The sequence below is a fragment of the Arvicanthis niloticus genome, chromosome 12, assembly GCF_011762505.2.
Source record: "Arvicanthis niloticus isolate mArvNil1 chromosome 12, mArvNil1.pat.X, whole genome shotgun sequence".
NCBI classification, from domain to species: Eukaryota; Metazoa; Chordata; class Mammalia; order Rodentia; family Muridae; genus Arvicanthis; species Arvicanthis niloticus.
The window spans coordinates 3,408,075-3,433,316 of record NC_047669.1 but is presented as its reverse complement, the minus strand read 5'-3'; the positions used below and the strand labels follow the sequence as shown (position 1 = coordinate 3,433,316).

General features: G+C 44.3%; 1 protein-coding gene and 1 pseudogene across 13 annotated transcripts in view; both read left to right on the top strand.

Moving 5' to 3' along the window:
- Positions 1 to 25,242, top strand: part of Med15 (mediator complex subunit 15) — a 70,615-nt gene that overhangs the window by 24,965 nt on the left and 20,408 nt on the right. For 7 of the 13 annotated variants that reach the window (XM_076942577.1, XM_076942580.1, XM_034515064.2 and 4 more), the window contains exons 2-7: positions 411 to 498; positions 10,755 to 10,806; positions 13,765 to 13,794; positions 16,751 to 16,963; positions 22,550 to 22,809; positions 23,818 to 24,162. In XM_076942577.1, coding sequence (XP_076798692.1) covers positions 411 to 498; positions 10,755 to 10,806; positions 13,765 to 13,794; positions 16,751 to 16,963; positions 22,550 to 22,809; positions 23,818 to 24,162 — 988 coding nt within the window. Of the gene's footprint in view, positions 1 to 410; positions 499 to 10,754; positions 10,807 to 13,764; positions 13,795 to 16,750; positions 16,964 to 22,515; positions 22,810 to 23,817; positions 24,163 to 25,242 lie in introns of those variants that run through there. The other 6 variants (XM_076942579.1, XM_076942583.1, XM_076942582.1 and 3 more) reach the window with 3 other exon arrangements.
- LOC117717737 (small ribosomal subunit protein eS26 pseudogene) lies at positions 14,745 to 16,744 on the top strand (annotated as a pseudogene).

Here is a 25,242-nt window from a genome sequence, read left to right as displayed (position 1 = left end):
ATTTGTGTGGACTGTTCATTTTATAGGTGAGAAATGTAGAGCTGCAGTCTCACAGTACCTAGATGTAGAGTTGAATAGGGGCTCAAGGTACTCACAGGCCTATAAGTAGAGGCTGGCTAGCCACTCACTGACCTAATCAACAGTGCTGGTTGTGAGCAATCTCTTGGGGCAGCCCCCCTGTCCTTCATGCCCAGGGGCTTCTCTTTTCCTTATGGTAATTACCTTTTCTTTTCACCTTTCTTCTGATCCTTGCCCTTCTTCTCTGATGCTTAGCTCTAGCCACTGCCCTGCTGAGTGCCTCTCCCTGATTCCTCCCTAGGACTTCAGCCAGGCTGGTTCCCCAGGGACAGTACCTCTCTACCAGGGTAGACATGCTAGTGTTTGTAAACATCTCTTCTTTTGTATTTCAGTGAGGATGCCATGAGGAAAGCTGGTGTGGCCCACAGTAAATCTAGCAAGGATATGGAGAGTCATGTGTTCCTGAAGGCCAAGACCCGGGTAAGACCCTGCTGGCCAGAGTCCCCAGCACAGTGGTTCCAGGAGGAGTGTGTTGCTAGTACTAAGCTCCTACTACTTGGATCCTGGAAAGGGGAGTGCTTGATTGCTGCTCTCAGATACAGCTGGCTTCCCCACAGCACTCTGGAACCTCCCATGTGTCCATGGAAAAGTCAAGACTCCTAGATTGGCACTGTGGCTGCAGGCCCTGCCTCTGACCCTGGCCTCATTACTGACCATGTCATATAAGTGTAGTTGGCCCTGTGATTCCCATAGGGAGTTCCTTGGATCCCATTGACCCTATAAAAGAAATGCTGGCTTTGTGCTACACATCCCTGAGGCAGAAGTCTAGAGTCATCTTTGGTTTCTCTGTTCAGGGATGCGGCCAATGCTGGAAAAGTTAAGGCTGGAACTTCCAGCCAGGTAGAATTCAGAGAAGAATTTTCAGGCTAGTACAGCACCATGGCCTTTATGTGACCTTCTTTCAGTGTCTTAGTTCTCAGGAATGGAGATTAGAAGTGAAACAAGAGGCTGAAAGATGGCTCAGCAATTACAAGACCATACTATTCTTGAAGAGAACTCAAGTTCAGTTCCCAGCACCTATTATGTAGGATGGTTCACAACAGCCTAAAACTTCATAGACGCCTGCACTCCCATGCACGTCACCACCCAGCCCACTTCTGCCCCTACCCCTACAACCACACAATTTTAATTTAAAACTGGGTGCATGCTTTTAATCTTAGCACTTAGGCAGAAGCAAGTGGATTTGAGGCCAGCCTGGTCTACATATCAAACTCTAAGCTAGTCAGGGCTACAAGTGAGACCATCTCCACATAAAATAAACAGTCTATTAAAAAAAAAAAAAAAACAAGTGATGAAAAATGGCAGAAATGAAGTGAAACTGTGTAGAGATGGGCAGTGTGTTTTTGTGTACAAGTATATGGATCACAGATTTCCAGAGCTGCTCTGTGCATGGACTACATCTTTTAGAAGCATTGTTGAGATTAAAGTAAGGAATATCAAATTCACTCACTGGAGGTATATAATTCAGTCATGGGGAGTAGCATTAGCAGTCACACTCCATCCCCCAGCCACCAGCGGCCGCTCACCCACTTTATTGCTGGGCTTTCCCAGCTGAAAGTGCTCTGTCAGCGCCATTGCATGCTCTGGTTTGCTGTGCTTGCTTACTTTCACATGGCAGTCTTGTCAGGGTTGATACATCAGCCATGCTGTAGTGCATACCTGACTCCTTTGTCTTCTTTTCAAGGCAACATTTCACGGTGTGGACTAGGCTGGCCTCAACAGAGATCACCTGCTTCTGTACTAACGGGGTGTGCCACTGTGACCATCCCTGAACTCTCTCTTTGTTGAGTTATATTCCATCTTGGATGGCTGTATCATTTTCTGCATATTGTATATTTCTGTATATTGGTAAATCAGTTACTATTCATTTGAGTGGTTTTCATTTGGGGGCTGTCATGAATAATGACTTATTTTAAATACTCTTATACTAGGGTTTTGTTTTGGTTTGTTTTTTGTTTCTGTCTCAAGACAGGATTTCTCTGTGTAGCCCAGGCTGTTCTGGAACTCATTCTGTAGAGCAGGTTTAGGAGCCTCAAGCTCAGAGATCTGCCTGTCTCTGCTTACTGAGTGCTGGGGTTAAAGGTGTGTGCTACCACCACCTGGCTTTATCTACTAAATTTTTTGTTTGTTTGTTTTTAAGATTTATTTCATTTCTCTTGGGTAAACAAAAAATCCATACATACTTGGGGTTCAAGTTTTCAAACTGTTTTCTGGAGTAGCTGTGTTGTGCCAGTTCACAAGCCCCAAAAGACCACCAAGGAGCCGATTCTGATGTACTCGCACTAGGGTCTCTTTTATTCAAGCTTGGACTCACTCCCCACTGACTGATGCAGTAGGACCAGCTGGTGAAGCCCCAAGCCCTCAGTGGGACAAGGTTTTATAGGAAATGGGGAGCAAGAGAGGGGTTTCCAGCCTGGCACGCATCTGGTTGAATGACTACTGTCAGCCGAGGACAGGTGGTGCTCTGAAGTAAAACCTCAAACAGTCAGACTAATCTTAGTTGGCTGTTGCTCGGAAGTAGCTGGGGGTAACTCTGGGATATGGGCCAAGGACAAGCTGTGGGGTCCTTTCTGGGACTTGGATGCAGCTTGGGTTCAGCCACAGGTCAAGTTCTCAGGCCCTTTTTCTTTTAAGATGGGGGGCCGGTCCCAAGATGGAGTAGGTTTGTCCTCTAAACTGCATGGAGCCTACCAGCAGCGTAAGGCTCTGTTGCTCCCAGCATTAGCCATTGTCTTGCTAGGTCAGTGTGTGAGAAGTGGTCACCAGTGCTTCTGATTGCTTTTTGTTTGTGTAGTGATGATGTTACATGTCTCTGTAGTGCTTTGGAGCCATTTGTAAACATTCTGTGGTAAAAATGTCCATTTTTATCCTTTGGTCATATTTTAATTGAGTTGATCTTTTTAGTGATTTTTTTATATATTTGGATACCTAGATCACTAATTTGCAAATATCTGGGAGATGGGATTTTTTTTTTTTTTTTTTTTTTTTTTTTTTTTTTTTTTTTTTTTTTTTTTTTTTTTTTTTGGCTTTTCGAGACAGGGTTTCTCTGTGTAGCCCTGGCTGTCCTGGAACTAACTCTGTAGACCAGGCTGGCCTCGAACTCAGAAACCCGCCTGCCTCTGCCTCCCAAGTGCTGGGATGAAAGGCGTGCGCCAACACCGCCCGGCGAGATGGGATATTTTTATTGTTTAGGTGTGTGTGTGTGTGTGTGTGTGTTTGTGTGTGATATTACTGCTGTTGCCAGGTACTTGGGCAAAGTACTCTTATCACTGAGGTCTATCCCCAGCCCTGTTATGACTTTTCTTTTGTTTTTGAGATATGGTTTCTCTCTGTAACCCTCATTGTCTTGGAACTTGCTATGTAGATCAGACTGGCCTCAAATTTACAGAAACCTGTTTGCCTGTCTCCTGAGTGCTGGGATTAAAGTTGTACTCTACAGTTAAAGGAATTTGGTAAAGACTTAATTGAAGCTGGGTGTAATGGCGCATACCTTTAATCGTAGCACTTGGGAGGCAGAGGCAGGTGGTTTTCTGTGAGTTTGAGACCAGTTGGGTCTACATAATGAGTTCTAGGACAGCTGGGGCTACATAGTAAGACACTGTATGTTTGCTGGGGCTGGGCCTAGGAGGTGGGGACAGACAGACAGGACCAGACGACAACAACAAAAACCATACTTGAATCATTTAGCTCCAAAATGTAAATACTGTTGATTCAGCTGGCTTATAGCAGTCTAAAACTTAGTGACTTAAAGGAGTAACCCTCTGGTTCTCCCTGAGTCTGTGGGTCTGAAGTTGGGGTGGTTGGGGTTTCCTAGCTGGGCACTTCTCCTGGTCTTACTTCTGACTTCTTGTGGCTGCTTTAGGAGTTGGGCTGGGCCATAGTGTAATCATGTACATTAAATAAATAAATAAATCTTTAAAAAAAAAAAAAGAAATGTTTTTAATTCTATCTGTACGTTTATTTTACTAAAATACATTAGACCAGATCATTCCATGGCTTATACTATTTGCAGAAATTATGAATTGGATAAACCATCTTTAAAGATAATAAGATATCTATCATGTTTTTAAAAGAAATGCAGTCACTATTGGCTGTGTAATAAACAGAAGCTGTTATCTAACTCAAGACCATAAGGATTTATGCCTACATTTCCTTCAGAGACCAAGGTCATAAATTCAGACTCCCCAACCCACCCACTCCCTTGAGACAGGGTTTTCCTGTGTAGCCCTGGCTGTTCTGGAACTAGCTCTGTAGACCAGACTGGCCTTGAACTCAGAGATCCAAAAAGAAACTCACTCAAATAACAGCATTTATGGAAAGCACCAGACTTCTCTTGAACTACCTGGAAAAAGTAAGACTCCCTTAATTTAAATATTCTAAGTCAAAATAATCTTTCATTGAAAAAAATTAGAAATAATAAAAAAGCACCAGCCATAAGTGGAGCATTTTCAATCCCAGCATTCAGGAGGCAAAGTCTCAGGCAGTCTCTGAGTTTGAAGCCTGCCTAGTCTACAGAGTGAAATTTAGGACAGACAGCCAGGGCTACACAGATTGACTCAAAACAAAAAAAATCTTTGTAGTGAGTTTCAGAGGAAGCAGGGCTATATAAAGGGTCTCTCTCTCTCTCTCTCTCTCTCTCTCTCTCTCTCTCTCTCCCCTTCCCTCCCTCTCTCTCTCTTTTCTCCCTCCCTTCCTCCCCCTCTCTCTCTTTATCCCTCCCTCCTTCCCTCCCTCCCTCTCTCTCTTCTCTTCTCTTTCTCAAAAAAAAAAAAATAAAAAGGTAGAAACAGGGGCTTGAGATGGTCCAGCAGCAGAGGACCTGAGTTCAGTCCCCACCCCCAATATTGGGTGGCTCATTGCCTACAACTCTAGTTCTAGGTCATTTTATATTCTCATCTGGCTCCCATGAGCATCTGTGCTTGTGTACACATAAACACAGAGAGACACTTAATGTAAAATAAGGGTTTTGAGAAAGCTCAGTGATTAAGAACATGTAATACTTTTGCAGAAAATCTGAGATCAGTTCCCAGCATCCACAGCTCCAACCACCTGTTAAACTCTGGCTCCAGGAAGACAATATCCTCTTCTGGCTTTGGCTGGCACTGCACTCATGTGCACCACCCTTCATATATACACATAATTAAAAATAAAATCAGAGATACTATGGGTTCTTTTGGAACTTAGAGTAATAATAGGAGGCAAGGTGACAGTAATTTAAAAGTCTGTTTGTCATGCTCCCTCATATTGTGTCCATACGCTAGGCAAGTGCTTGACCACTAGTTGCTCTGTCAGTTCTCTGTTTTTAAGCTGTGACGAATGTTAATACAGGAAAAGGATTCCATGGAGAGAAGACAATTTTAGAGTTAACAATTCTGAGGTTTATTCATTAGGTTCTCTATATAGTGTATATTGTTAACATAAATTTAAGATAATAAAGCTGGCACGGTAGTGCACACCTTTAATTCTCTGTTCTCTGCTCGCATGTCTGCGCCATGTCCACCCAAGTACAAACTCTCTGTGGATTATAGGACACATCAAAAAGAACCTGGCAAATTGTATAAAAGCAAAAAGGCGAAGGAGCCATGGGATAGGAGTTTTCTACAGAGGGGAAATAGGGAAAGGGGATGGCATCTGAAATGTAAATAAAATATCCAATAAAAAAATAAATAAAAAGAACTTAGCATAGGAGAAAATATGAATAAAATTTGATGAGTATTGACTCTCTAGTTTCTATAAACAACACTAAAAAAAAATAGGCAAAGATTTAAATAGATAGTTTTCAAAAGAAGATATAAGATGGCCAGTGTGCACATAAAGAGATACTCAGCACCACTAGTGGCTGAGGCTAGTGACGGCGCAGTGGGTAAAAGCTGATATAAGCAGTGCAAGAGAATCAACTTGTAAAAGTCCTCTGGCCCTCACAGTGTGCAGTGACACAAGGGCCCACACATGCGCATGTAATAGATAAAATACATTAAAAAGATAAATGCTTTGAGAGGATATAATGACATGCTCTTAGAATCCTAGCACAGGAGAGACTGAGTCAGGAAGATTGCCACAGGTTCAAGGCCAGTCAAGGATTCCAAGATAGTGAGACCTGCCTCAAAAACAAAGCAAAACTCCAAACCATAGTGAGATACCAGTACATAACTATTATGATGGCTGTGTGTGTGTGTTTGTGTGTGTAAAGAAAATTTATAGCTGGTAGTCATGTACCTATTGTCCCTGTTACTTGGGGCCTTCGGCAAGATGATAACTTGAGACAAGCAAGGTAATATTATAAGGCCCCATTAAAAACTGAAAAAGACTAGAAGCAGTGCTAACAGTATAGAGAGCAGGGCCTCATCCATTGCTGGGAGGAGTGTAAATGGTGCGGCTGCTGTGGAAAGCACTGTAGTGATTTCTCAGAGAATAGGAGTACTACTCCTAGGTGGTATTTAACATAAAACATGTCCATTAAAAACTTGTGCTGATATGTCCACATTATCATTGATAAAAGCAACAGTAGGGGGGCTGGAGAGACGGCTCATTGCTCAGGAGCATTGTCTGCTCCAGATGACTAGGGCTCTATTCCCAGCATCTGGGTGGTGGCTCACAACACTGGTAACTCCAATTCCGGGGCATCTGATGCCCACTTGTAGCCACCTTGGGTACTGCATGCACATGGTACACTACATACACGCAGGCAAAATACCCACACATAAACTAAAGTAATAACTTTTTAAAGCCCAAAATAGAAACAACTCAAATGCCTATCAACTGATAGGTGAATAAACAGAATATGTTCATACCTAGCAATATTGTTTGACCGTATAAAGTATGAAATGTTCATACTAACACAAAGTGTGTCTTAATAACATTATAGACAGTCTATATGTGAAGCAGAACAGTCACAAAGAAGTGCATTTTGAGCATTTTGAACTGCATTTGAGTGGTGGCACCACACACGTTTAATCCCAGCACTTAGGAGGCAGAGGCAAGTAGATCTCTGAGCCCAAGACCAGCTAAGCTACACAGAGAGACCTTGTGTCAAACAAAACAAAACCCAACAACTGTATTTTGATAAGATGTGTAGTAGTCAGACTGATGATGAATTACCAGTTTCCTGTGGCTGGCGTGATAAATGACTGCAGATCCAGAGGCTTTGGTGTGAGTGCCATGGCTCTGTCTTGTGGGCTGACTTTTATTTCTCTTGTTTTTAGTTGGGCTAGTTTAGTTTAGTTTCTGCCTGCATTCTGTCCTTTCCTTCTTTTCTTAATAGGGTCTCACTTAGTAGATCAGTCTTATCTTGAACTCACTCTTCTGTCCTGCTCCACAAATTTTTGTCTTGTGAACAGAACCATGAAACAGTGAGGTTTTGAAATAATGAGTAAAGCTCCATAGTTCCCTTCTGATGCTCTCAGTTGAGATTAACCTACAGACTTGTTTGAAAGTGCCTTTCATCTTGGACCATAAATGTTTTAGGATAATAGGAATGCCTAACCTTCTATCATTGGCACATAGTTTCCACTAGTGACCAAATATGATCTGTGTTAAACTTAAGATGCTTTGCTTGTGTCCATATCCTTTCCACAGAGAACAGATGCAGTTTGGGGTTTTGTTTCTGGTTGGTTGGTTGGTTGGTTTCTCCTCTCAGAAAAATAACCACTTAAAAGATTTTTCTTTTTCTATAGTATTCTGCCAACAACTTGATATTCATGTTTCTGTTGAGTTTTAAGTGTTTCTTTTGATTTCATCTTCTCAGGTTTGAAATTTTGATGTGCTTTCTGAGTACAAAGCAGTAATGTTATATGTTTAGAAAAGGCTGTTACTGTCTGGTTCCTGTACCTGATACTTTCCTGTGATTTGGTCTAACTTAGAGTATTTCTTGTGCAGATTTTTTAACTATATTCAGATTTCTTGGTTCTTTTTCTCACAGTAGCATGTGATGCAGAGTGGTGGGCGATGTTGGCATTTCCCTTCTGATTTCTTATGGGAGCTCATTCTAGGCCACTGCTGTTTGTTCTTTCTATAGGACTAATGGGCATTTTTCAAAGTCTGTGAGTTGACAGTATACCTGGGCCTGGTACTTTGTACCTTTTGGGTATGTGTACTCTGGTTCTGGTGTTGTTGTTTATACTCTCTTAATATCCAGCATTGGGTGTAACCTGGACACATCAATTTTGGATGATGAGCAGTAGAGATATAGAGATAACCCTCAGCCTCATTTCTCAGCCATCCTGGAAGTTTTTAGGACTTTGGAGATGAAGGGACAGAGGCTGGGAATGGTCACACCTATGAGAAGGTCAGTTAGGCCACCAATCAGTGGTGAACAACTGAAGGTGAGCAGCTAAGGAACAAAAGGCAGCCAGGCCTTGGGGTCAAGAGCTCAGTGACAGTAGCTGAGGTCTCCGGTGGAAAGTCTCCATGACAGCTCACCCATACACAGCCCCAGCATGTTCCTAGATGCCCAGTCCTTGATTGATGAATGAAATATATTCTGCTTGTGAGAAAGCTCTGTAACTAATTGCTTTCTGTGTCCCATCCCTCTCTCCTGGTCTGTAGAGCTGAACTGGACCTCAATGGCTGTCATGCTGTAGGCCAGGAGTGTGGTGCTGGGCACCACACTCAACACACATCTCAATATGGTGTGTCTACCTGTAGCAGGATATTTATTCTGCTACACTGTATTCGTTGTGGAGCTCGGTGATTAGGCAGTAGAAGAGGAGGTGGAGCTGGGAGAAGAAGAGAGGGAGGGGAGGGGAGAAAAAGAGGAAGGGGAGGAAACGACTGGAGAGAAGGGATAAGAGACAACTGGAGGAGAGAGAGGTGGAAGGACAATGGAGAGAAGGATGCAGCCTGGAAAAACCGCAAGTTATGATCTTATAGATGGGGAATGAAATAGGGTAGTGGTAAATCTGCCCAATCTAGGCCTGCAGTTTGTTCATAATTATTGAGTTGTGTTTTCTTTGATCGGTCCTATTTGGGTTGGAGATTTACCCCAACATCTACCCACCTGGCTCCAAGAATTAGGGTTTGTTTTATTCTTTTGTCCCAGCCTATGTGTAGAAAAGACTTTGGGGAAATGGTTCTATGCTTGATCTATTATTGTGTTCTGGGTCTGAGGAAACATAGGTCATTCCTTCTGGAACCTACTCCTTCCAGTCATGTCTTTCATGGCCATAGGAAAATAACATGAGAAGATAATACAGGCCTTTAACAAAAAGCACTTGCCTGGCTCTAGGGTTCTCTTCCACTGGACCGTGGCAATTTCCATTCCTGATTCTTCAGCCCCAAACATCCTTTGTTCCCCATTCACCACAAGATGGTACTTTGGATACTAAGCCTCAACAGACCTCTGATTGTGGAGATTTTGTTTACCATTGTTTTTTTCAGTCAGAAATTGATGAACCATTGGAAATGTACCCAGAACCTCTTGCTGACAGAACCTCGTCCATGTCCCTCTCTTCCAGTTGTACCTCCTTTCCCTCTCTGACCGTACCCCTTAGTGACTGATTTTCCCTGGCTTCTCCTTACTCTGCTGATTCCTTTAGTTGGGAAACAGTGATTTGAAGAGTAGTCATACACACAGTCGATACTGAGGACATTTCAATACAGGGAGAAGTGGATGACATGGGATTGTAAACCAGGCATCTCTTTGTTAGCCTCAGTGTAGACTCATAGTAGTGATTTTGCTTCTGCTGACTGTCTTCTGTCCATCTAAGAGCACTGGAGTGAGTCCTTAGATGGACAGAAGACAGTCAGCAGTAGCAAGTCCCCTAGGCAGTTTCTGAAATGGGACAGCACAGAGAGAGGGCCTGTTCAAGCAGTGGTCTTCATCTGTCACAGTTGAGATGGGCTTTGATCTTTCTCTCATCTATGCAACCAACAGGAGCATTCTCAGTCCTGGAAGGTTTAGAGAGCTTTGGAGAAGAAGGAACGATTAATCTTTCTTTTGGAACACGCATGCAGATTTGTATATGCATACCTGTCTCATCAGCAGGGGAAAGGCTACCACAGTGTTGTCATAGAAAGCAAAAGCACTGACATACCAACAGTGCATGCTTGTGACCTTGGGCCGAGGCTTCGGACACTGCACATTGACTACCTTGTAATAACAGGGCACTGCCCGACCCTACCTGTCCTTGGGGGTTAGGGGGTAGGTAGCATGAAATCAACGACACAGACTCTTACACTGACTCTGGGAGAAAGTGAGAAACGCCACAAGCTCCTTTAATACCCTCCATCTGTGCCTCATTGGTCCCAAGAAAGTATCACTTCTAAACAGAAGTTTCTGATTGGCCAGCATTGTCTGTATCAGCAATCTTTGGTCTCTTAGGCAGTCTTCAATTAGGTCCTCCAGCAGGAGATGTCTTTGTGGCTATGCAGGCCCCTGGCGTTTATGCACCTACAAGAGGGGACTTTCTTAGCTGAAATGCTGTGTACATTAGGATGGAAAGCCCTTTACACCCTTCCTAATTTGTGCCTCTGAGGGGGGAAATCACTGACAGCTCCTCTACAAGAGATGGATTCCAGAGGAAGCCGATGGGCTTGAGTGGCTGTGGTCATCTCAGGCAGGTTCAGAGGCCGAGGCTTGAAGGATGAAACTGCTGGGTGGCTGGGCTGTCGAGGGTGGCAAGGGACAGTCACGATCTTTGCCTTTCCATTGGGATAAAGTACTTCTGTTTGACTTTTAGGATGAATATCTCTCCCTTGTGGCCCGACTCATTATCCATTTCCGAGATATTCGTAAGTAAGAGTTCTATTTGGGGGTGATTGTGGTGGCTTCGACAAGCTTGCTTTGTGGGTGTGTATAGGAACTCTCAAGGTAGGCCTCAGCACCTGAGTTGGAACGCTGCATGCTGCTTCAGGATTCCCCACCTTCCTAGGCCTCAACTGTGAGTCTCAAAGTGATTTAATGTGGGCTGCTGTTCTCACTGGTCTATTCCATCTCCTTTGTTAAGATTTAGTATTTGCCTCTGGGTGGTTCTTAAGTAAGCAGTTTACCTTGTAACAGGGGTTTTTTTTTTTTCCCTAAAAGTTGATTTTATCAATCCCTAGGAAGCCTGAACTGTGTGTTTCTATGAAACTGGAAGGTTTTTTTGTTTTTGTTTTTATTTTTGTTTTTTGTTTGTTTTTGTTTTTTGGGTTTTTTTTTTTTTTTTTTTTTTTTTTTGGAGGAGTGGTTTTTTGTTGTTTTTGGGGTTTTTTTTGGTGGTGGTGGTGGTGTTGGTTTTTTGTTTTTCGAGACAGGGTTTCTGTGTAGCCCTGGCTGTCCTGGAACTCACTCTGTAGACCAGGCTGGCCTCGAACTCAGAAATCCACCTTCCTCTGCCTCCCAAGTGCTGGGATTAAAGGCGTGTGCCACCACTGCCTGGCAAAGATTTACTTATTTTATATATGTGAGTACACTGCAGCTGTCTTCAGACACACCAGAAGAGGGCATCCATTCCCCCATTACAGATGATTGAGAGCCACCATGTGGTTGCTGGAAATTGAACTCAGGACCTCAGTGAGTGCTCTTAACCGCTGAGCCATCTCTCCAGCCCGAAACTGGAAGTTTTTAAAGTCAGTTCCTAAGTCCCTATTCCCTCTCTTGACTCCTCTGATTCAGTGTGGTGCTGTTAGTTGGCAGGCAGGTCCCTGGGTTTTCAGATGTGAGATGCCATAACCTCCTGGGGCAAGATTCTTAACACACTTATGTTAGACAGAGGTATACCAAGTGCTTCAGGATGGCCAGTTGACAGTGCTCCTCTCTGTTGTATAAGCATCAGTCAGGCTTACCTTGATGGACCCATCCTAATTCCTGCATGGTTTAGGACAGAATGTAGGTGGTAGTTGCAGTCACACCTTCAGTGTCAGGCCACTGAGAGCAAGGGAGGAAACTGAATTCCAAGGCTCAGTGGTAATTACTCCACACAACCTTTTTTAAAAAGATTGTTTTATTATTTGTTAAGTTCTGTGTGATAGTGTGTGTGTGTCTGTGTCTGTGTGAGTATCTGTGTGGGGTATGGGAGTGTAGGTGCCCATGGAGCCCAGAGGCGTCAGGCGCCCTGGAGCTGGAGCTGGAGGCAATTGTGAGGTGCCAGATATGGGAGCTGGGAACCAAACTCTGGTCTGCTGCTAGTGGAGTGCATTCTTAGCCAGGTCTGGTAGCTCAGGCCATAAGTCCCAGGAGAGGAGGAGGCAGAAGTCCAGGAGGCAGAGGCAGAGGGTTTCTGTGAGTTTGAGGCTATCCAGAAATACACAGTGAGATCCTGTCTCAAAATAGAGAAAAAGAGCAATTCATGTTCTTAAACACTGTCATAGTCAGTGTCTACTGCTTTGATAACACACGTCCAAAAGTAACTCGGGAGGAGAGCATTATTCTGTCTTCCAGTTCTAGGTAACATCATTACTGAGAACATCAGGGCAGGAACTAAAACAGAAGCCGTAGATGAGTCCTGATTACTGGCTAGCTCTCATGACTAGCTCAGCCTGCTGTCTGCTGTCTTAAAGCACCCAGGACCACCAGCTCAGGGGTGGCACCGTGCACAGTGAGCTGGGCTCTTCCACATTAATCATCAATTAAGAGATGGCTCAGAGGTTAAGAGCACTGACTGCTCTTCCAGAGGTCCTGAGTTCAATTCCCAGCAACCACATGGTGGCTCACACCCATCTATAATGGGGTCTGGTGCCCTCTTCTGCTGTGTCTGAAGACAGCTGCAGTGTAGTCATGCACCTAAAATAAATAAATAAATCTTAAAGAAAGAAAGAAAGAAAGAAAGAAAGAAAGAAAGAAAGAAAGAAAGAAAGAAAAAGAAAAAAAAGAGGCATCACTGCTTTGCCCACAGGCCAGTCTAATGGGAACAATTTCTCGATTGAGGTTCCTTCTCCCAAAACAAAACAAAATGACTATAGCTTATGTGTCAAGTTGACATAAAACTAGCCAGCACCACCATTGAACTGTCTCTCCAGCCCAGTTCCACACTAAGTTTTCACCACAATGGCCAGCAAGGTAGACTCCACAAGAACTTAGGACATGTAGGGGAAGAGAAAGACTTAAGAGTCTATAGAACAGTTAGCTGGATCTTCTGGCCTGGATTTCCATGCCCAGCTCTTTAGGATGGTGGCCTGAGATACACACAGCCTACAGGCTCACTTGGAGGGACCACCGGTTGTTTGGGTACTCCTTCTGGGAGGTAAGGTTCCCAGCCTTGAGCAACTTGAGATAGCAACTTGTAGGTCCCTCACCTTGAAAATGAGAGAGTGTCACCCACGGTAGAGTGAGCTGAAAGTGGAGATGCCTGAGTTCTCAGCTATGCTTTCAGCCCCGGCATGGATTCCTGTCACTCCTGTTTGTGATTCAGGATCTGAGTCCTGGAAGACAGGACCAGCTCAGAGTCTTCAAGCTCAGGGTGGACTAGCCTTGGGCACAGCTCACTGAGATGGACCCTAAGTTTCTTTGCCCACTCTGCTCCCAGACTCCCTTTGTATGCAACAGTGCTGGGGTAGATCTCTCCTCTCTAGTTATTAGGGCACCAGTGGCTCCTTGGGATTGAGACTCTAAGTTCTGTTGACCTTGTTTCTATGTGTTTCTATGTAAGGTCAGTTTAGTTTTAACAAATGACCTCTGGTCAGGTGCCTGCAGAACTGACCTACCCAGGGAAAATGTTTGTTCATGCAAAACTGTTTACATTGGGGTTTTTTGTTTGTGTTTCTCTGTAGATAACAAGAAATCCCAAGCTTCTGTCAGTGGTAAGTTTTCCTTTTGAGATACAGTTATTTCCAGCCTTGAGAATGGTGTAGCAAAAATGAAATAGTGCATGCCTCGTGTGCACGGGTCAGCCACTTATTGGACAGGAACATTCAAAAGATCTTAGGTGAGGTGCCACTGATGAGCTGTGTCCCAGCCTCTACTCCACCTTTTGGTTTCTTGCAGACTGAAGTCAACCCAGTGCTTTTCCATCTTGTTTCATTTAGAAGGCTTTGCTACATTACCAGGAGAACCACTGTGGCATAGTGTGACAACCCATAGTAATCTGTCACAGATAACAGCTGTGGGAATTCACTTTCTCTATTTTCTCTCATTTGGGGGAGGTGTGTGTGTGTGTGTGTGTGTTTTGAGACAGGTTCTCTCTATGTAACCCTGGCTGTCCTGAAACTCTCTGTTGATCAGGCTGGCCTCACATCAATAGAAATCTGTTTCCCATGCCTCCCAGGTGCTTGGACAAAAGACGTGTACCACCATAGCCAACTGTATTCACTTTCTTTTTGTTGTTTTGGTTTTTCTGTGTAGCCCTGGCTGTCCTGGAACTTGCCCTGTAGTCCAGTTTGGCTTTGAACTCAAGATCTACTTGCCTCTGCCTCTTGAGTGCTGGGATTAAAGGAGTGTACCACCATTGTCCAACATTTTGATTTTCTTAAGTTACAAAATTGTTTATGAGTTCAGAAATCTTTCTATTTTAATTTCAAGGTTTTTCATATAAGGGGAAATGGGTTCATTACATTGAACCCTGGGCTTTTCCTTCTGAGTTGCCATCATGGGGTTTGCTGATCTCTGGCCAGCTGATCTTCAGCCGGTCAGAAAGGATGTGAGGTTCTGCAAGAGAGTGCATACCATGTGCAGGGGACTGAGCTCCATCTACAGAGCACCATCCAAAAAAAAAAATGTTCTTTCAAGTTTTTGGCTCCAAGATGACTAAAAAAAAAGAAGAAACAACAGTCGTGCCAAAAAGGGCTGTGGCCATGTGCAGCCAATTCACTGCACGAACTGGCACGAACTGCGCCCAGTGCGTGCCCAAGGATAAGGCCATTAAGAAGTTTGTCATTCGGAACATTGTAGAAGCTGCTGCTGTCAGGTACATATCTGAAGCAAGCATCTTCGACACTTCTGTTCTTCCCAAGCTTATGTCAAGCTGCATTCCTGTGTGAGCTGTGCCATTCATAGCAAGGTCGTCAGGAATCGATCTCGTGAAGCCCGGAAGGACCCCCCCCACACCACCACCACCACCACAATTCAGACCTGCTGGTACTGCACCACGACCTCCACCAAAAGCCCATGTAAAGAGGTGGTTTCTTTCATAAGGGCAAAGGGAAAGATGCTTTGGGAAAAATAAAACGGAAGTTCTACTTTGTGTGGCAAAAAAAAAAAAAAAAAAAAAAAAAAAAAGTATACACTAGCATCGTAGACTGTGTGGCTGCGTGGCCTACCCTAGGCCTGGAGCTGTAAGTGCCTAAGCCTAAGTAGCTCCCAGCCCGGGACTAATGAAATGCATGTAGCCTGGAGACTGCCTGGCCTCTGTAGTATTGAAGCATAGGCTCATTGGGCACGACCCAGTTCTATGGCCAGATGACTAGCCAGGCAATACCTGTCTATAGGTAATTGCTGTGAGTTTAGACTACTGTGATGATGGCATCTGGCCCCTTGTCCTTGGTTGTGGCATTGCTCAGTGAACTACAACTGCTGTTGTGAGGCTTAGTAGGCGTGGCTTTGCCTCTTAGCACTCTGTGGAGCCTTCTCATACTCCTTTACCTGCTCTGATATTCTGTTCCTGGCCTCAGATCTGTGTTGGAGTGGTGCGTGGGCTTAGATTTTCAAATCCTACCTTAATAAGGGTTCTTAAACACTTAGCCTTCCTTCTAGCCCACTGACCAAAGGTAGGTAAGAAAGATGGTTTATAGGACAAGGGGGATGTGGACCTGTTTAGAAGTAGTTCTCGGGGGCAATACTAGTCTTTGTTGTCAGGATATCAACAGTCCAGTCCAAAACATCAAATGTGAATCAGTAGTGGCAGTCCAGCCCAGTTAGCGAACACCGAACATGAGTCAGTAGCAATGACTCAATCTAAAAGAAACCACAAGGCTCAGCCAAATTGGCAGGAGTCCATGGAAGTGACAAGAAACAGCTGGAATGCCACGAGAAGTTCTTATGAAGTCACAAGCAAAGATCACTAAAGACCAGCAAAGCATTGCAAGGAGAACCAATGCGGGAGCACTGTTCATTGTCTACTAGGTTATTCTTATAAACATCATACATCCGCTCAAGTGTCTGCCTCAGCAAAACATCCTCTCAAAAGAGTTTCCAAAAAAAGCATCAAATGACACAACTGAGGCTCTAAAGAAACCAGAAATTTCTACTTCATTGCTGTTCTACAGAGAACCAGTTGCAAAAATGCTGCGTGGATCCTACTTGTGCTCTCCCTAGGGAGTGTCTGCCTTTACCCCCTGCTGCTCTGCTCTCCCTAGGCAGTATCTGCCTTTACCCCCTGCTTCTCTAATCTAGCCACCTGTTCCTGCCTACTGGGAAGAAGGGTCTCATACTTTGGTGTCTCTGGAAGTCTGTTGTGGGCTTACTCCATAGGAGATCTGGACAGAGAAGACGAATCTGGTTGCTGGGTGAGCTTGAGGGCTCAGCAGCTCCAGTGCAGCTGTGCACAGGGCTCCGTTTTGATCCACATTAGGACACTTACACAGGCTAGACTGAAATGTGGAGCATGCTCTCTGGTTCTAAGCCTCATGTTCCAACAGTTCCAAGTCTTAGCACCAGACAATTTGGGAAGTTTCAGGCCTCTGGCTCCTACTTGTTTGGGAATTTGAATGAGTCAAGCACATAAGAGGGAGGTGGTCCTCTATGTTCTGGGAGCCATTTACCTGTGAGATTACCCAGTTTGGATTCCTTTCCTCAAGACACTGTGCCCTTGTGTTCCCACAGACCCCATGAATGCACTGCAAAGCCTTACTGGTGGACCCACCCCAGGAGCAGCTGGGATTGGCATGCCTCCTCGGGGCCCAGGACAGTCCCTGGGTGGGATGGGTGGCCTTGGCGCTATGGGACAACCACTGCCCCTCTCCGGGCAGCCACCCCCTGGAACCTCTGGAATGGCCCCTCATGGCATGGCTGTGGTGTCTACAGCAACTCCACAGAGTGAGTACTACACTTCTTGGCAGGTGACACTGCATGTTATTCTTGTGTTCTCAGTGTTAATGGGAAAAGTGTCAAGGAGCCCAGATAGCTCAATCGTGGACAGCAGGTATGCAGGGAAAATGTTCCAAGCTTTCTCTTAAGTTCAGAGTAGTGCTGACCTACCTACTAGCTGAGGCAATGATGTGGAGGAAAGACTGACTTATTTGGAAGCTTGTGGGTTTTTTCTTTGCTTGGGGTTGTTTTGGTTATGGTTTGTACAGACAGGGTTTCTCTGTAGCACTGGCTGTCATGAAACTGTAGACCAGGCTGGTCTTGAGCCTGCCTCTGCCTCCTGAGTGCTGGATTAAAGGCATGCCATCACCACTAGCAAGGTGTGTTTTATCAGTAAAATAGGAACTATTTGTTAAGGTTCATGGACACAAATAAGTGATGTGTTTGCACTGTCTGCCCCATGGTGTGCCTTGAGGTTGTGGTATCTGCGGCTACTTTTATCCCAAGGTCAGTCTAGACTGTGCATTATACTCGTTCATTCTTTTGTTGGACTCCTCTTTCCTGAAGGAGGTGCTCTGCCCTCTTCACGTGTATCGAACTTTTGGCCTCTTTGTTGGTTCTTTTTTCTTCTACCCTTTCCCATTCCTCTTTTTCAGCCCCCTATAGGTAAGAAAGAAAGGATAGAGGTGAGAGAGAGGAGAAAGAAATCCCAGAATAAAGTCAGGGGTAGGAAGGGGGGCAATTTAAGATTACTTCCTGCTGATTAGGGGCATTGAGTTCCTTGGGGCAAGTTTAATTTTCATCACCAGGATATCTAATTTCTTCTTGTTGTACGAATGACTTCACAAACAGCAACCAACAGCATCCAACCAGCAGCCAGCCAGCCACCTATGGAGTTCTAGCATTTATGTATCCTGAAAAGTCCCCTGGATTCCAAACATCATATACTTGAAAAGACTATCTGCAGCTGGCAAAATCATACCTCTGCTAGAGCACAAGGCACACCAGAGTCAGCTGCTATGGACAATCTGAAGCACACACCTGAGATTAAAATGAAAGCATATTCCCATGATATTTCTGTGTTTTTTAAAGAAGCCAAAATTCTCACTACATTAATACCTCTCTGTATTATCTGCCCTGATTTCTACATGCAGTTGTCCTGGCTGGAACTTAGGTTACAGCCAGCTACATTGTGGGTTTGTTTGTTTGTGACAAAGTCTCACTATATATATAGTCTTAGGTGACCTGGAACTTGCCATGTAAATCAGGTTGGCCTTAAACTTGCTCAGTGCTGCTGCCTCTGCCTCCTGAGTGCTGCTGAGATTATAAGTTTGTGCTGTATTCCTGGCTGTTCTACAGTAGGAGATTGCTTTGGAATGTTGGGGTTGGAGTGCTCCTGTGATTTGTCTTGTAATCCACTCCTAAGAATTTGTTTTAAATAAATGATTTTTCAGACATTCAGTGGAGAGGCTACGGTGTCCTGAGAATGTCCTCTCTCCAATCTGACTTTGGCCCACGTTCGATTGACAGCTTCCAGGGCTAGTCTCTTGGGTGGGTCTACTCCACTTCTACACCCCATAGTACTCTCTGACAGCTACTTTCCCTCTGCCCTTGACCCACGCCTCTTCCTTATGCCTGCTGCAAGCACTTCTATGTATTTAGACAAGTTTAGGTCTTCAACCAGTGTCACTAAAAGGTCAGAGCCTGGGTCAGAGATTGTGCCAGAAATAGAGACTGCTGCTCAGCTCAGTGTTAGAAAACCCCTAAAGTCATCAGGCCCTGGGATCAGGCCCCCCCCCCCCCCCCCGCAGTGTGAGGGGGGAGGTTAAAGTGTTCGTAAGAAGAACTTATTACTAAGCCCAGTGACCTGTGTTTAATCCCCAGAACCCACATTTTGGAGAGAACTGTTTTCTGTAAGTTGTCCTCTGACCTTTACATGTGTGCCATTGTATGCGTGTGTGTGTCCCACACACCCCCCGTTAAATAAATATAAAGAATTTTAAAAGTATATTACCAATTTTATGTAATAAGTTGAAAATTATTCATAAAACAGTAGAAATAATTTATAAATTTCAAAGCAATAGGAAAAAACTGAGTAAGAAACAAAGATCAACAAACAATTGAGCATCACATAAAGTTCAGTACAATTATCCAGATAGACCCTTGAAATTCAGAAAAGCAGAGGCTGGAAAGACAGCTCAGCAGTTAAGACATGTGCTGTTCTTACAGTCCACAGGTCATGTGGACTAGCGCACAGCTGCCTACAGCTCCAGTTGCAGGGGTCCAGTGCCTCTGGCTTATGGTCCAATGCCTCTGGCTTATGCAGATATTTGCATTCAGAAATAACCCCCACCCCATGCACACAAAATTAAAAATAAATCTTTAAAACAAAACAGTAAAGCCAAAGCTTAGCAAAATGAGGGAGAAAGGCTTGGGATGAGCTCAGTGGTAAGCTTGCCCACCTAGTGTGCATGTCCTGCATTCTCAACTTACAGGGAGGGCAGAAGAGAAAAGGGTAAGGCTGAGCTGAAAATAGAAGTAATTAAATGAACTTAGTTTGCTCTCTTTTTAAATATTTGGTGTGTGTGTGTGTGTTTGTGTGTGTGTGTGCATGTATGCACACATTCATGTGTATATATGTTCATAGAGACCAGAAGAGGGCATTGGATTCCCTGGAAATGGAGTTACAGATAGTTGTGAGCTGGCCACAACCGGTGCTGGGAACTGAACCAAAGTCCTTGGGAAGAGCAGCTGAGCTCTCTTAACTGCTCAGCCATCTCTCCATCCCCAAGTTTTTCTATAAAAGATGAAAATAGATTTATAAATTATTTCTATCATTTTATGAATAATTTTCAACTTATTACATAATTAAAATGCAAAGCTTGTTAATATACTTTTTAAACTTTTTATATTTACTTGATGGGACATGCAATGACACACACATAAAGGTCAGAGGACAACTTATAGAAGACAGTTCTTTCCAAAATGCAGGTTCTGGGTTTAAACTCATGTCACCAGGCTGACTAGTAAGTTCTATTACATTTTAAGAGACATGGCTGTAGTGTAAGACCCAGAAAAGTATGAAAATAGAGAGTAAAAATGTATTACTTACCTAAGTCCCAAGAAAACATGTTTTAAGTTTTCTTATGTGTTCGAGTGCCTGCATGTATACTTGTGCACCACAGTTGTGAGCTTCCACAACTGAACTGTGTACTTCATGCCAGCAACAGATGTTCTTAACTACTGAGCCATGTATTAGAAAAGATTTGAATGATGTAATGAATAATTAAAGTACAGGGTAGAATAAGGGGTTATGTATATAACCATGAAATAAGCCTCAGTAATTTCAGAGTATTGTGGTGTACTTCTTTTCTGAGTATCAGAGTTAGAAGTCTGAAACACAAAAGGATAAATTTTAAGAGTTCTCAAACCTACCAACAGTGGCTAAAAGAAATTGTGACAGCCGTGTTAGTGATGGAGAAACAGTCATTCGTGTATTTCAGGTGACAATGGAAATAAAATAGTTCTTTGCAAATGAAGCATGTGGGAGCTGGAGGGATGGGTGGCTCAGTGGTTAAGAGCACGTTTTGCTCTTGTAGAGGACTTGGGTAGAGTTCCCAGCACCCACATGGTGGTTCGTAACTATCTGTAACTCTGGGCCCAGGGGATCCAATGCCCTCTTCTGCCTGTAGGCACTGCACACATGAAGTTTACAGACATACATGCAAGGAAAACATCCATACACATAAAATTAAAAAAATTAATAAAACATTAAAAGTTAGGCGTACAGGGACTAGAGATCTGGCTCAGCAGTTAATGTGCTTCCTGTTCTTCCAGAGGACCTGAGTTTAGTTGCTAGGCAACCACCACATTGGGTGGCTCATAATCACTTAACGACTCTAAATTCAGGGAATCTAGTAGCCCATTCTGGCATCGGTGGGCACCTATGCCTATGTGGCATACACAAATCCAGATACCACATACTTATACATATAAAAATGAAGCCCATGGCGCAACTGCTACACTTTGAGGGGCATTCATTACAGAAGAATGAACTTTTATATGAAAACTCCGTGTGTAAACTGTCGTAGTTTTATTTATAATAGCCTGAATCTGCTGTCTCCTCAGATCTTGCACCATGAAATAGTCATGCTAGGAGGTATCCATACTGTGATAAACCATTTGGCAGATAGAGGGAAGGAACTACTGATGCTACTACCACTGCACCTGGGTTACCAGAAAGTCATGAGATGGGTAAATGCCAATCACCAAGAGTTCATACTAGCCTCTTTAAATTTTTTTTTTTCTGAGCAGTTGTGGTTGCATGACTTTATTCATGACTTTATTCTCAGTACTTGAGAAGCATAGGCAGGTGGATCTCCATGAGTGTGAGGCCAGCCTGGTCTACAGATTCCAGATAGGTAGGGCTATACAGTGAAACATTGTCTCAAAAAAATTTTTTATATACATATATACATACATACATACATACATACATACGTATATATAATTTGTTTTTTTTGAGACAGGGTTTCAGTATGTCTGTGTGTGTGTCTAATTTTTTTATCTGTCAGTCAAGGTGTTAAGTGCAAGGCTAAGCTAGCCCTCCTCCTAGGGCTGCCCAACAGGTGGGAAGGTAGATCCTAGCTTAGGAAGAAGGCCTCTCAGATGGAGTCTCGATTTTATAGTACATTTTTAAAAATTATTTATTTGGGGGAAGAGTATACATGCCACAGGGTATGAGAGGAAGTCAGAATGAAACTTCTGGGAGTTGATACTCCTTCCAGCTTCTGGGAGTTGATAATCCTGAGACCTCAGGTGAGATGCTGAGGGGAGGTCAAGGAGTAGTTGTGTTGGAACTATTGAGTGTCTTACAATGATGGTGACTGAACCCATCCAGATCTGGTTGTGATCTTGTAATTTGATACAGTGTTACCGTTGGGCTAAGCATACAAAAGATTTCTGCTATTTTTTTCCTATTAGCTTTATTGAAATACAGTTCTTATTAACATAGTTCACTCATTTATTAGTGGCATTTTGTATGTTCTCAAGTTTACAGCTGTCATCCTAATCTGTTCTAGAACATTGTCATCACAGTAGCTCAAGCATGGAAGTAACCCAAATGTTTATCAACTGATGAATGAATAGCCCGAATATGGGAGTACAGTAGAATGTTGTTTAGCAATAAAAATAATGTCAATGAAGCTGACACCCTTCCACAATCTGAGTGTACTTCATAGATGCTATCCAAGCAAAAGGAATTCATACATGCTCTCTGATGCCATTGTGTGCAGTGCTCAGAAAGCCAGACCCTTAGATAACAGTAGATTACTGCTTTCCAGAGGCTGGATACCTTTGGTCTATCCAGAAGAATCACTTGGCCCTTTCCTATTTGATTGTTTGAGAGTAATTCATGATGGCAAATTCCATAATCAACACAAATGCCACTTCCTACTTGACCTGTCTCCCTCTAGTACTGTGTTTAGCCATCAGAGATAGTTTTGTCAGTAGGCACTGGCTGTCGCTGCCTCCCTTGTCATGTTGCTCTGGGACACCTGCAGGGTGGCACAGCCTAAGTCTGGATGCCCTCTCCAGCTCAGCTGCAGCTCCAGCAAGTGGCTTTGCAGCAACAGCAGCAGCAGCAGCAGCAGCAGCAATTCCAGCAACAGCAGGCAGCACTGCAGCAGCAGCAACAGCAACAGCAGCAACAGCAGCAACAGCAACAGCAGTTCCAGGCACAACAGAATGCCATGCAGCAACAGTTCCAAGCAGTAGTGCAGCAGCAGCAGCAGCTCCAGCAACAGCAGCAGCAGCAGCACCTGATTAAGTTACATCACCAAAGCCAGCAACAACAGGTACCAAGTTCCCTTGTCACTACACTTGGCCTTAGTCCTATAGTCCTCGAGCCTGGGAACAAGTGTCAGTCAAGTGAGGTCCAAGGCTAAGCTAGCCCTCCTCCTTGGGTTTCCCCACAGGTGGAAAAAGTAGATCCTAGCTTAGCAGGAAGGGCTGTCAGGTGGGTTCTTGACTCTGTAGTACAGACCCTCTATGCGTAGCAGTGTCTATAAACAGTACATGTAGCTAACAGAATAAAGAAGGGAGGCAGACACTCCAAGACTTGGGGTGCTTGAGCTGTGCTCTTGGCACATTCTTTTGAGTACACCTGTAACTCCTATTTTGTTTCTTTTGGTCAGAATTAAAATTGTTAGTAGGGCAGTGGTATGCCACACTACAAGTACTACTAGTCAGAAGTTGTTTGATCCTCCTGTGTTTTGCAAGAAGAATGTAGACATGTTCACATCCATTTTTCTAGCAAGTGTTGATTGAGGGGAAAAAGCCCAAGGAAACTTCCCCCATCTTTTGGCCTCCCCTAGCTTAGGAATCTCCTTTTCTCGTGCTAACTGTTGGTCTTCAGCCTTGCATGTGTTCCTTATAGCCCATCCTCATGAGGGTCATGGCTCTGACCACTGCTGACCACTCCAGGAGACAAAGAGCCTTTCTAGAGAGGTACAAGCATATGCAGTTGCCTGAACTTCAGGCCTATCTGCTGTGGGTCTGTGACTATTCCTCATTACCTTTTTCTGGACCCTCCTTGAACCTGTTTCACTTGAGTCACTAGGTGTGAACCAGCCTTTAGTGGCCAGGGTACAAGAACAAAGTTGGTTTGTTCTTAGTGTCTAGAAAACAGCTTTTGTTGGTCTAGAGGGCTCTGAGTGCTGAATTTGCCATGTTCTCTTCCCAGTGTGCGAGGCCATCTGGTCAGTCTCCACAGAGGATGTGCTCATTTCATTTCTCCAGGCTTCATGGGGTCAAGGCTGGCACCCCAGGGGTGGATATGGTAACTGTTATTATTTTACCCTTAGATACAACAGCAGCAACTGCAGAGGATGGCACAATTGCAGCTACAGCAACAGCAACAGCAGCAACAGCAGCAGGCTTTGCAGGCCCAGCCACCAATGCAGCAGCCACCAATGCAGCAGCCACCAATGCAGCAGCCACAGCCTCCCCCTTCTCAGGCCCTACCCCAGCAGCTGTCACAGATGCATCATCCGCAGCATCACCAGCCACCACCTCAGGCTCAGCAGTCCCCCGCTGCTCAGAACCAACCACCACAACTCCCACCACAGTCACAGAGCCAGCCTTTGGTGTCGCAAGCACAAGCCCTCCCTGGACCGATGCTGTATGCTGCCCAACAGCAGCTGAAATTTGTGAGTACCCAGAGCCTGCAGAGCGGCAGTTGCAGCTCTTACGGTGTTGTGTGCTCTTGGCAGTTTCTTAGACCCTTTGGATGTAGGTAGCGTGTCCTTTATGCACTGGCTTCAGGCATCCTTTCCTATGCCGGTCTTATGTAGCTCCATAGCACAGGTAGGTGAGGGAGCATGCATCCTAGAGCTGTTTCCACACAGTAGGGATGTCACATCTTCTAAACTTACACTGATTGCAGCAGCATCTGCTGCATGTCTGCTACACACAATTAGATTAAGAGGTAATCTCACCATGTAGAAGGATATCCTGCGTCCACCAGCTATTCTGTGCGTTTCTTTTTCTGTTGGTACCAAGGAATGACCCTGGAAGCTTCATGCAAACTAAACATGTAGTCTACTGCGATCTCCAGTCCCAGCCCTTTTAGCCTCACCATTACCATATTTCTGAAACAGATGGTATATATATAACTTAATTATTTCCTGCCTCATTGTGCATCTTGATTAAAGTGTCAAAATATTTACAAAGAATGGAATAGTGCCACAAAACCTAGATACAACGAAAAGAAACAATTTGAGCATCTTCTTTGCTCCTATGGGTTTTTGGTTTTTTTTGTTTGTTTGTTTGTTTTTTTTTTTGTGGCCTTTTCTACCTGTGATACATTAAAAGACATGGGGACAGGGACCTCACCTGAGCTGAAAGTCAGGGTGAAGAAAGGTCGCTGGGAGGGTCGTGAGTTGCATGTGGGGACAGGGACCTCACCTGAGCTGAAAGTCAGGATGAAGAAAGGTTGCTGGGAGGGTTGTGAGTTGCAGGTACAGACACTGTTACCCAGAACCAGCCTACTGGGACCAGAAACTTTGTGTACTCCTTGGCAGAGTGCCTATTAGGATTGGGCCTGACAGCTTGGAGATATATAAGGAAAAGCTCCCAATGTGGATCTGGTCAAGGCCTGCCCTGTCTCTGTAGTGGTGTCTTCCACATGGTAGTCCCATAGTGATGAGTGTTTCCTCTGTCCTCCATCACCCAAGGTCGTCTTTCTAGCTAAGCCGCCTGCTAGTGAGTCTGGGCTCTCAGGAATACTT